The sequence below is a fragment of the Stegostoma tigrinum genome, chromosome 8, assembly GCF_030684315.1.
Source record: "Stegostoma tigrinum isolate sSteTig4 chromosome 8, sSteTig4.hap1, whole genome shotgun sequence".
NCBI lineage: Eukaryota > Metazoa > Chordata > Chondrichthyes > Orectolobiformes > Stegostomatidae > Stegostoma > Stegostoma tigrinum.
In genome coordinates, this window is record NC_081361.1 from 68109086 (window position 1) to 68121266 (window position 12181).

General features: G+C 41.4%; 1 protein-coding gene across 2 annotated transcripts in view; it reads left to right on the forward strand.

The window, feature by feature from the left end:
- The window catches only part of plpp3 (phospholipid phosphatase 3), a 154506-nt gene extending 145657 nt beyond the window's left edge, over positions 1–8849 (forward strand). For both annotated transcript variants that reach the window (XM_048539285.2, XM_048539284.2), the window contains exon 6: positions 7889–8849. In XM_048539285.2, the coding sequence (XP_048395242.1) occupies positions 7889–8008 (120 nt within the window). In that variant the 3' untranslated portion in view covers positions 8009–8849. The remainder of the gene's footprint in view (positions 1–7888) is intronic.
- Positions 8850–12181: the final 3332 nt, after the last annotated feature.

Genomic DNA, 12181 nt, shown 5'->3' on the forward strand with positions numbered 1-12181 from the left:
CCGGAAAGTGCAATGGAAATGAACTTTTCTTCATATGCTGTGTTCCCCACTAAGATGCCTCATGATGATTTTGATAGCACAGCTTGGAGCTTCTTGCTGTTCTGTGACCTAAAGGCCTTAGCGACTTTCTGCTCATTGCGCCTCTGCAGTGTGTGTTTCAAGTTTTAGTTTGTCTCTCAGCAAGTAGTTGCGGATTTTAGAATGTGCAAGTATGCAATTCTTGATCAAGGTCAACTCTTCGCACCAGAAGACCAGAACATTTTATGGCAAGCTGAAGTGAATATTTTGCCAAGTCAATATGCTCCAGTCATGGTTTATCTTGGCATACTTTCCTAGAAATAGGATCCTGCATTCTGCAACATAGAGCTGCTTCGGGTGACCTTCTTTGTGAAGGTACATTCCATGAGAGGGTGGACAACAGTCTCTTCCTCACTACATCCACCTCGAGGGCAACATGCAAGAGATTTGAGACTTGGGAGCGTTGGAAGAGAGCTGATGTTACGGGTCTTTCTCTTAATCAGTCTTGATGCTTGTTTAAACGTTCTGGCAATGAGGTATTCTGCCCAGTGACCTTGAGAGTCTTCTTAGGAAACTGCGTAATAGGATCTACCATCTTTTGTACCTGCTGGCTCTCAAGATTTAAGTGTTTACCACTGGCTGATGAACCTGTGATCAAAAATCTTTCTTCCCATGAACCTTTCCACAAAAGTAGGTGGTATAGCCCAGTCACCCAAATGGTGTTCTATGGTAAGATGAACATCTCTTTCCTCCACACTACCATGAACAGAATGGCAGTATGTACTGTGGCTTGGTGTTTGTGCCCTCAGGTTTTGCACATGGGTGGCGATCAGGATGAGGCTGACGTGAGAATTCTTTTCTTACTTAATCTCAAAGTTGGTTCAAAATGTCCTTGTGAACACAGTCAATTATCAAACTCCAGATAAAGCAGAAAAATGCTTGGGTTATCACCATGGCACTGAAGTGAGGAATGGACCAGGCCTACACTATTGCAGCAATACTGACACTGCCTAGCAGCTGATGACCGGGTTATTACCCACAGTAGTGAAGGGGCATTGTCCCTCATGCCTAGTTCTTCTTGTACAATAGCTGCTCACTCCATCCAGTTTTCAGGAGGAAGCTTCGAGCACTCTGAAACATGCCCCAGCGATTTGGGTAATCTGACCTAACAGACAATTGGTTGGCCCAGTTCCCTAAACTTTCACCTTTGGTTCCTGAGGCCACTTCAAACAGCAGCCCACACATCAGCAGTGGATCTGAGCAGAACAAGGTCAAGAAAATTACAAGCAACCCATCTACTGTATTTCGACCTGTGTGTATGAATTACTTTACTTGGAGGGAGAACTTAGGCACAGTAATAACTTTACAATTATCGAATTAATAATTCATATAAAAGATTGCATACCAGTTCTCTAAACATGGCACATCATTTCTGTGTCTCTTGTACGTAATGAACATAGGACAAAAGCTAGCAATATGCAGTACACAAAAGGTACAAGCCTGTTTAATCCTTGAACATTCACTATCGCCAAGGAACTGATGTTTCTGAATAGAGACAGCTGTTTTCCAGATGAGGAGTTGATGCTTGTTAGTCCAGCATCTCAATTAAATAAAGGAATGGCAACAGCTGTAGTTGTTGACAGGGTGAACTGTACATGTCTCCTGGGGAAAAAATGATCAGTTTAGTATGGTTGGTGCTCTACTATGAGCTTTGACATGTTATTAGAATTAAATCCTATTACTTGGCGATTTGCTTTGTAAGTGCAGTACTTCAGACTGTTCCTTGGTTCCAATATTTATTTGTATTTATTTATGTCTTCCAATTAAAAAAAAGCTGTGTTCTGCAAGCAGCAGTTTTTTGCTGTGTGTGTCCTGTGCTATTAAGGTTCAAAATAGGAGCCCCGCTTGCCAAAAAAGAAATGAGCAGCTACCTTCCTGAGAGACCACTCTCTCCGGGAATCCCTTGTCCGCTCCACACTCCCCTCCAACCCCACCAAACCCGACGCCTTCCCCTGCAACCGCAGGAAGTGCTACACTTGCCCCCACACCTCCTCCCTCACCTCCATCCCAGGCCCCCAGATGACTTTCTACATCAAGCAGATGTTCACCTGCACATCTGCCAATGTGATATACTGCATCCGCTGTACCTGTTGTGGCTACCTCTACATTGTGGAAACCAAGTGGAGGCTTGGGGACCGCTTTGCAGAACACCTCCGTTTGGTTCGCAATAAACTACTGTACCTCCCAGTTGCGAGCCTTTCAACTCCCCCTCCCATTCCTCAGATGACATGTCCATTCTGGGCCTCCTGCAGTGCCACAATGATGCCACCCGAAGGTTGCAGAAACAGCAACTCATATTCCGCTTGGGAACTCTGCAGCCCAATGGTATCAATGTGGATTTCACAAGCTTCAAAATCTCCCCTCCACCCACTGCATCCCAAAACCTGCCCAGCTCGTCCCTGCGTCCCTAACCTGTTCTTCCTCTTACCCATCCTTTCTTCCCTCCTCAAGCCGCATCTCCATTTCTCACCTCCTAACCTCATCCTGCCCCCTTGATCTGTCCGTCTGCCCTGGACTGATCTATCCCCTCCTTACCTCCCCACCCATACTCTCCTCTCCACCTATTTTCTCCTCTCTCCATCTTCGGTCCGCCTCCCCCTCTCTCCCTGTTTATTTCAGAACCCTCTCCCCATCCCCCTTTTCTGATGAAGGGTCTAGGCCCGAAACATCAGCTTTTGTGCTCCTGAAATGCTGCTTGGCCTGCTGTGTTCATCCAGCTCCACACTTTGTTATCTAAGAAATGAGCAATTCCGAGGTTATGAGGGGAGGTACCTTGCAATGAGGTAGATGTGACATATCTGATGATACTGGCAGTCCTTGCATGTAATGTACAGTCAATGACCCAGAGTTCCCACAGAGCGCATGAAGAGGAGGGATGGGTTTCTAGGAAATGAATGTCTAGCTTTTGTTCCATGTAGACAACTTCTTGAATAATTTTCAGAAATATTGCTGCATAACCAGCTTTCTCTGAGCTACCACCTCAAACTATCCACTTCCCCGTATTATAAAAGCAATATTTTCTTTTCTTTTGTGTCATCAGAAATATTAAGAAAATAATTACAAATTTGTATTCAGCAGCAGTAAAGCTGCTGATACTTGTAAAATATTATATTAATGATCATCTGCGCTGAGCTTGAATTTCACTTTACAAAGGTTGACAAAGAAACATGAATTTCTTTTAAGGTAAAAGACCATGACAATATTTGTGTCTGCTAAAAGGGGGAAGAAAGGTGGCTCTGCATTATTTATTTTAATTGGATTATGGAATATGGGAACAATTATACTTTCCTCCCTATCCCCTTGAGTTTATTTTATGGTTCAGGAAATGTAGTATAGGAAGCGGAATGTGCCTGAAATAGAGTAAGGCTATTTCAAGTCAACTCATTGCACTTAACAGAGAGAGTAGACATGTCCTTTGGCCAGGATATTGTGTGAATGCACAATACGCCAATGACATCTAAGAGCAATGTGTTTGTGAAATGGATTGACTTGCAGGATGCAACTTCTGTTTCTCTGTAGGTTCAAAAGAATATTGATTTTAAGAAGGTTGTGCTGCCTTTGTAAATAGAACATAGAACATTGAACAGTACAGCGCAGTACAGGCCCTTCGGCCCATGATGTTGTGCTGAACTTTTACCCTAAACATAAGGTCTATCTAACCTCCAGTGCAAAGTTATACAATAAGAAAATTAAGTGTACAATCGTCCATATGCCTATCTAATAGCCGCTTAAATGCCCCAAACGAGGCTGATTCCACTTCCCTCTCCGGCAGTGCATTCCATGCCCCTACACGCTCTGACTAAAGAACCTACTTCTGACATCTCCCCGATATCTCCCTCCACTCACTTTAAAACTATGTCCCCTCACAAAGCTACCTCTACCCTAGGAAAAAGTCTCTCGCTGTCTACTCTATCTATACCCCTGATCATTTTGTACACCTCTATCAAGTCACCTCTCATCCTTCATCGTTCTAAAGAGAAAACCCTAGGTCTCTCAACCTTTCCTCATAAGACCTTCCCTCCATTCCAGGCAACGTTCTGGTAAATCTCCTCTGCATCTTTTTCAATGCTTCCACATCTTTCCTGTAATGAGGTGACCAGAACTGGACACAATACTCCAGATGTGGCCAAACCAGGCTTTTGTACAGCTGGAGCACAACTTCACGGGTCTTGGACTCAATCCCTCTATTAATGAAAGCCAACACACCATACATCTTCTTAACAACTCTATCCACCTCAGATGTGAGAATGTGATTTGGCAGGAAAGAAAGAAAGGACCTGCAATAGTCTATTTTATATCTCAAATATATGTTCAAAATCAATAGTCAGTTAACTAATTGTTTTTGCAGTACACTTAATTTTCTTATACAGGCAAGTGCTGTAGCCAATCTGTACACAGTAAGGCCTCTGCACAGCAATGACATAAAGTTAAATTATTTTGATGGCATTGTTTGAGATTTTTTTTTATTCATTGACAGAATGTGAGCATTGCTGGCGAGGCAGCATTTAGTGCCCATCCCTAATTGCCCCGAGGGCAGTTAAGAGTCAACCATATTGCTGTGGGTCTGGAGTCACATATGGACCAGACCACACAAGGATGACAGTTTCCTTCCCTAAAGGACATTAGTAAACCAGATTGTCCCCCCCAACCTCCGTCTTTCTAATGTAAATAATTGTAATCTACTCAATCTCTCTTCATAGCTAGTGCCCTCCATACCAGGTAACATCCTGGTGAACCTCCTCTGCACCCTCTCCAAAGCATCCACATCCTTTTGGTAATGTGGCAACCAGAGCTGTATGCAGTACACTAATGTGGTCGAACCAAAGTCTTCTACAACTGTTACATGACCTGCCAACTCTTGTACTCAATACCCTGTCTGATGGATGAAAGCATGCCATTCACCCCTAATGAGGCTGATTCCACTACCCTCTCCGGCAATGCATTCCATGCCCCTACACTCTGAGTAAAGAACCTACTTCTGACATCTCCCCGATTTATCTACCTCCACTCACTTTAAAACTATGTCCCTCGCAAAGCTACCTCTATCCTACTCTATTGACCGGCATTGCCACCTTCAGGGTACAATGAACCTGAACACCTAGATCTCCCTGTGCATCAGTTTTCCTCAGGGCTTTTCCATTTACCATATAGTTTGCTCTTGAATTGGATCTTCCAAAATGCATCACCTCGCATTTGCCTGGATTGATTGCAATCTGCCGTTTCTACGCCCAACTCTCCAATCTAGCTATATTCTGTTGCATTCTCTGACTGTCCCCTTCACTATCTGCTAGTCCACCAATTTTAGTTCTTTGCTTTTGTTTTTCCTCCAGTCGACAATGTTTGTGCCTGAATTTTAATAGCTTTTTCCTGCTTTTCCCTTTGTGATGTTGGGCAGTTTGCTAGCTTTCTCCTCTTGAAATAATGCCATAGACTTGCTTTTACATCCCTACCTGACAGGACAGTAAAGGCTTAATGTAATGTCACTTCTGAAACAAAGAATTTCTCAGACTGCAGCAACATTTCCCCAGTACAAGGCTTGAACTGGCAATTTTCACAATCAGATAGAAGATTGCTGGGCTATATTAGTGTATTTATAATGGAGAGGATATGGGGTCAGAGTTTCAGCTGAGGGTCATGTTGTCAACAGTCTGGTGCAGCTTGAAATGAAGATCAGAGGGCAAGAGAATCAGTTGCAAGTTTATGGATTTTTTGGATGAGGTCATTGGCCATGGCTTAGTTTCCCCAAAACTTAATCAGAAAAAAAGAGGTAAGACGTTTAAAAAAAAGGTGCATTCTAGTACTTTAGAGTACATTTACACCATCATTATGATGTTATTGAGAAGTGATTTTGCTTAGCTCCTTTAAAGTAAATGTTATGTGTACGCTGTTTTTAACTGCTACCTTTGGCCCAGAAATTGAACAAATTAGTGCAAGGTGGTTATTAATGGAATGTTCCATATTCTGTAAAAGTGTTATAAATGAGGGGTTTGAATACCGGACATGGACAAACATTTATTTTTACCATGGGGTTGTTTTCGAACAAAATAATTATGTGACAGGGAAATGGGGAGTGCACAAATCCAGGTTTGAAATTCTTGGTAATTGTTGGGAACTGTAAAAAGCTTCCTGTCAGGCCTGCACCCTTCTACAATGTTCTGTTCCTTCACTGCCTCTTGGTGTCATCAGGTGTTATCCTGTTCACACCTCTATGTCTGCTGATGTAACCAGGCGGTCAGGATGTTATTTTTATATTACATCCGTTCATTGACTATCTTTCACAGCTTGCCTCTAGGCCGCAACCTGCTGACTGTATGGTGAAAACTGAGAAAATGGATTCAATTTAAATCCCCAGCCGGTGAACTCCAGAGGATGTTTCCTTTTCTCGGCTCCATTTATGTGCAACTGGCAGAAAATTCAGAAACATGACCTTATACCTATCTTGGTTCAATTAATCTAAATAAATTCTAAATAAAATCCCAGAATGATAGCTCAAGTAGTAAGGTAAAGTCACCATAGTCCTAGAGGACCATAGGGCTCAAGTAGCAGCCTTGTACTGTCCAAGCAGTTACAGTAAATTAAAATTAAGAAGCAATATTAACTGAAATATGTAATACATTGGCCAGCATTGTTATCTCTTATCTTACCCAAATAATGTGTACTTCAGTTGACTGCTCTGCTGACTTTCCAGTTGAAGCAGAGTAGACTTTTTTCCTTTGGGCTGTAGTCAAGTTTGATGCAATTCTCTGCTTGGGCAACATTGTCTCCTGATCTCAGTGTACATGGGGAAGTTCTGCTTATGTGGCACCATGTATTGGCAACGATAATTATGACAATGTGCAGAGCCTTTGATGTGTTAAGTACAGTCCATGCACTAACAACTGATGTACAATTAATGAGCAGCATGTGCAACAATGGGATTGGAGCTGTGGATAGTCGAGGATCACTGGGGGATGGTGAGATTCTTTATAGCGCCACTTCATACTTTCATACTAAAAGACATGCGGGGCAAATTTTTTGCACAGAGCGTGGTTCACATGTGGAGTGAACTTCCTGATAAAGTGATGCATGTGGGCACAATTACAACATTGAATAAGTACATAAAAAGGAAGAATTTGGAAGGATATGGGCCACAGGCAGGCAGATGGGACTGGTTTAGTTTGGAATTATGTTTGGCAAGGACTGGTTTGACTGAAGGGTCTGTTTCAGGCTGTATGATTCTATGACTCTGTATAGTCAACAGAAAATTACCCATGTAGAATGTAGCTTCCTTGGAATTCACAGAAAGGAAATAGTTACTTATAAGAATGAGCCAGTGCACACAATATTGTTATATTCTATTAGAAATTAGGAATTACAGAATTATGATCATCCGTATTCACATTTTTGTTGTCATTACAATAGTAATTGGACTTCAGTGGAAACAGATTGTGTAAATTGCCTGGAATGTTTCTGAGAAATATATGAATACATCTCTTTCTATAAATTAATTAAGGAATTGACAGGGAGGAGCCTGAGTCCACTGGATTTGTATAGAATACAGTGGGAATACACATTCACTAAACTACCAAATCAGGTGGCTCATTTTTGTGTATCCCTGTCATGTCAACTATTCCACAGCAGATTTCTTCCCACCATATAGTTGGTGCTCACAGTTTTCAAGAGAATTTAGAGATAAAGCAATGGATGTAGACAGAGAAACACCATGAGTGGTTCAAGTTTACAAATGCTTAATTGGGATACTGCTAAAATTAATTGTGTTTTCACCATTACAGCTTCAACCTACTAACCTAGAACATTCTGAACCCAACAGGCCTTCTACGTGTCCAATCTCTTCAAACCCAAGATGAAAGTACCCCCTCCACCAGTGAGAAGAGAAATAATTACACCCGTGGATATCATCGACAGGAACAACCATCATGGAATGTGTTAATCAACTTATTGCAATAAATAAATCACCAAAAAAAAATCAAAATGGACGGAAGCTGATGCAAAAATCAGAAGGTGAAATAGTGACTGCTGAACAGCAAAATTGCTGCTCTCTAATCTCATCAGACAGTAGAATGTAGGGAGAAAGACATTTTACCCGCAATCCTGTGGGTGTGTACCATAGCAGCATTTCTAATCAAACCACAAAAACCGCACAGATGACAGGAAAACTCTAAGCTTGTGAATTGTTTTGAACTGGTCAAGGCTGACCACCAATGACTGGGTGTATTTGTTCAACAAAAGGAATACAAAACTTCATAAAAAGATACCATGCACCAAAATATAATGGTGGCTGTCTCATTATAAATGAGGACGACCATGACAGTAAACTTTCATATTTTATATATAAATATATAAAAAAACTAAAACAAGATAACTATGTAAAATATTATTTCTGAAGCAACTTTTTTTAGATATTTTATCCTTTGCAATTAAAACTGTTTATATGTGTTTCGACCTGTGTTATTTACAAAGTGCTGCTTAAGAAATAGCATTGATTTTTAAAAAAATGGATTTTGTATGTAGTCAACTAAAATATTGTAAGCTTTTGGGGGAATTGGGGAATTTCTTTTGATAAAACTACAGCTAGAACCACTTGCATCAATAATAAACATCACAGTTAGTCAATTGTCAGTACTCTATATTTTTATGTATTTTTGTAAAAAAAATAGCTTCAACTCATTCATTCAAGTAGAATTTGAACATTAACATTTGACTGTGTTTCTGATGTAATTAGCTGTATGTTTTGTCTGTGCTTTTAAAATAAAAACTCCTAATGGACAGTATGTTATGCATAGAATTTCTGATTACAAATTCTTCCCCCAACCTAACAGAGACATATTCAGTCAAATACATATATATGTAGCTAGATTTTACTATATACAGTTGAGGATAAAGCCAAAAGAGGAATTAATTTTAATAGCTTCATTTAAGGATAAATTTTCTTTGTTTAGAAAATTACCTCCACAGATTCCAACAATGGACCATAGTCTTCGGCTGGAGTCTCATGTAATACTCTGTGTGATATTCCATTCCTTTAACAAGTGGAACATTATGTAAAGAGCAGATAAGCATTCTTGATGTTCTGGCCAACATTCCTTGCTTAAACAGCACCAGCGAAATAGATTAATTACTCAGTTCTCTCTCATGGTATTTCTGGATCTTGCTATTGTGTTAACATCAGCTATTGTGGTCAACAAAAAACAGTGACTGCTCTTCACTGTTAATTCAATGTTTCACTGGGCTATGGCTTCATTAAAATAGGGGTCATCTCAAGTTCCTGAAACGCCAGCTTTTGTGCTCCTAAGATGCTGCTTGGCCTGCTGTGTTCATCCAGCTCCACACTTTGTTATCTCGGATTCTCCAGCATCTGCAGTTCCCATTATCTCATCTCAAGTTCCAGATGTTCCAAGGAAACTGCCCAGTTTGTGTTGTTCAACCTCCTCTCACCTTGTAGATGCAACAGACTAGGAGCTCCCACAGTTAACAACCTGGCTTTCCTTTGTGCCAGTTAAGAAATATTTGTTTGACAAGGCAAGTAGATTATTGAGAGATAGCAAGAGCTGCTGATGCTGGAGTCAGAGGTAACACAGTATGGAGCTGGAGGAACATAACAGTTTTAGGTAACTTCAGAGGAGCAGGAAAGTTGACGTTTTGGATTGAGACCCTTCTGCAGAAATGGGGAGGGGGAAGGGAGTTCAAATAAATAGAGAAGGGGTGGGGCTGGTGAAGGTAAGTGGAATGGTGATAGGTGAATGTAAGTAGGGAGTGGTGTGGATTGGTCAGTGAGGTGGGAGGGGCGGATAGGTGGGAGAGAAGATGGGCAGGTTGTGTCAGGTTAAAGATTCGGGGATGAGAGGGAGCGTTTAACATGGAATGAGGTTGTGGGTGAGGAGATTTTAAAACTGGTGATTTCTGTGAACTCCTTTTGGTTATACAAACTAACCAAACACTGTTGTTCTCAGTTTATGTTTTGGAATTCCTTCCCTAAACAATGGACAGGTTCTGTTTGGTTAGTTGAAGGTAGCCATGATGTGAAGTTGGACTGGGGTGCACTTTATCTGATGAAGGAGCAGTACTCCAAAAGTTTGTGACTTCAAATAAACATGTTGGACTGTAACCTGGTGTAGTGTGAGTTCTGACTTGGCTGGTTGAAGTTACCACTGGAAGAGTGAAAGTTAACTTAGTTGTAACATGAAGGATCCTGGAGGGTTTTGATGGATATAGAAAGGATGCTTCCTCTTTTGGGAGAACCTAAAATTAGGGCTCACTGCTTAAAAATAAAAGGTCACCCATTTAAGACATGAATTGGGAAAATTTTTTACGCAGATGCTCATGAGACATTGAAACTGTTTTCCTGAAAAGGCAGTGGAAGCAGCCTTTGAATATATATTAAGGCAGTGATGGGCAGATTCTTGATGAGCAAGGGAGTGAAAGGACATCAGAAATAGGTAGGAATGTGCAGTAATCAGATCAACTGATCTTAATGAATGGTGAACTAGGTTCGATGGGATGAGTGGCCTACTCCTGCTCCTAGTTTGTGTGTGCTTATGTATTTTTCTATGATTTCTCCCTTGGGATAGCCCTGTCCTCTTTAAGAACCTTGCTAGAAACCACTTCTCCACCAAACGTTTGGGTGACCTCGTCTATTCCTTTCTTTGTCATAGAGTCCATTTTTTTGTTTAATTATCCTCCTGTGAAATGTCTTGGGACAGTTTGCAACACCAAGTGCTTCATGCAAGGGCAAGTTATTTTTGTTTTAGCATTCTATAAGATTCAAAGAGCAGCACCAGTTTTTGCAAGCAAGCTGGAAGGAAATCTATGTGCATTGAGAGTCCTGTCTTGTTTAATGTTGCTGGCAATGCTTATTGCTAGTTCCTCCTGGTCAAAAATGACTGAAAACAGACAAACAGCTCCAGATACACCTTTACGGCTAATTTAAGAAGGGGGGTCAGTCTTAGGGCTGAATGACATGAATTTTGGGAGACCTTGGCTTGAATTTTTGTTCCTGAGTTGGGTGCACAGTCAGGAAAATTCTCTACTCTCTGAACCAGATTCCTGAGAAACTTCCCAAAAAGTCAGATTTTATGTCACAGTCTTAATTGGGTTTAAAAGGAGAACCAGTAAAAAGATTGTGCCATGAAGCAGTAAGTGGATGTAAGTCTTGGTATTAATCTGAAGATGCAGCGATCAACAGTCATGTGAGTGCTAACTGTATAATTGTTGTATAATTGGCTGCTGACAATGGAAAAATTAGACCAGCATGGGCCTGTAGAGAAAGTATAGCCATTATTGTTATCTATTCACTGTGGAGCACGTTCTACCAAGTGAAGGCTGGAAAAGCTTCAGAAGACACAACGATGGAGATGGCACCATCTTGACATCATCATCTGCTCACAGTATTCTGTATTGACTCAGATTAGTATAATGCCTCAAGAGATGTCTGACAGATACCTCATTTGCCAGGAACCGTTGCCTTTCTGCCTATTATTCCATCTATATCTCAGGATGTGACCTGAGGATTGAGCTGAGGCAGGGACATAAACTACAGGGCCCGGTGCTGCTCCTGGTTCATACCTCCAGCCCTCCAACTAGAATGCAATGACCTTGTCCCTAAACCCTGCCTCGACTCAATCACAGTGGCCCCTTACCAAGAACAGCAAGGCCCTGTGCCCTGGGCCCTGGTTATTGGGCCCTGATCTCCCTTCTGTCCCAGTTCATGCAATTGAATCGTGACCAGGACTGCCAAAGCTACACACTATTAAGGCAAAGCAGTGTGAGTCAGATGGAACAGATTAGCAGGGAGGTTGTAGTGGGAAACAGAACGTACCACCTGGGAGTGACAGCAACAAAAAACAAACTTTTCGTCTAGCTCCATTTCTTCACTGCTCCCTGTCAACAATAGGCATTGCTGAGATAGAGAACACAGTTTGTGTACGTAAGCAGACATTTGTGTTTGAGATCATTTGAAGTTTGGAAGCCTTACCTGCCTTTTCTTTCTCTTCATTCCAGAATGTCACAAAGAAGAGCAAATGAGGAAGGTGAGGAGATGCTGTGCCTTGCTTCAGTGGCCAGGATCGCTAGGTCCTGATTGCAAATGTACTGAGATGATGCAGTA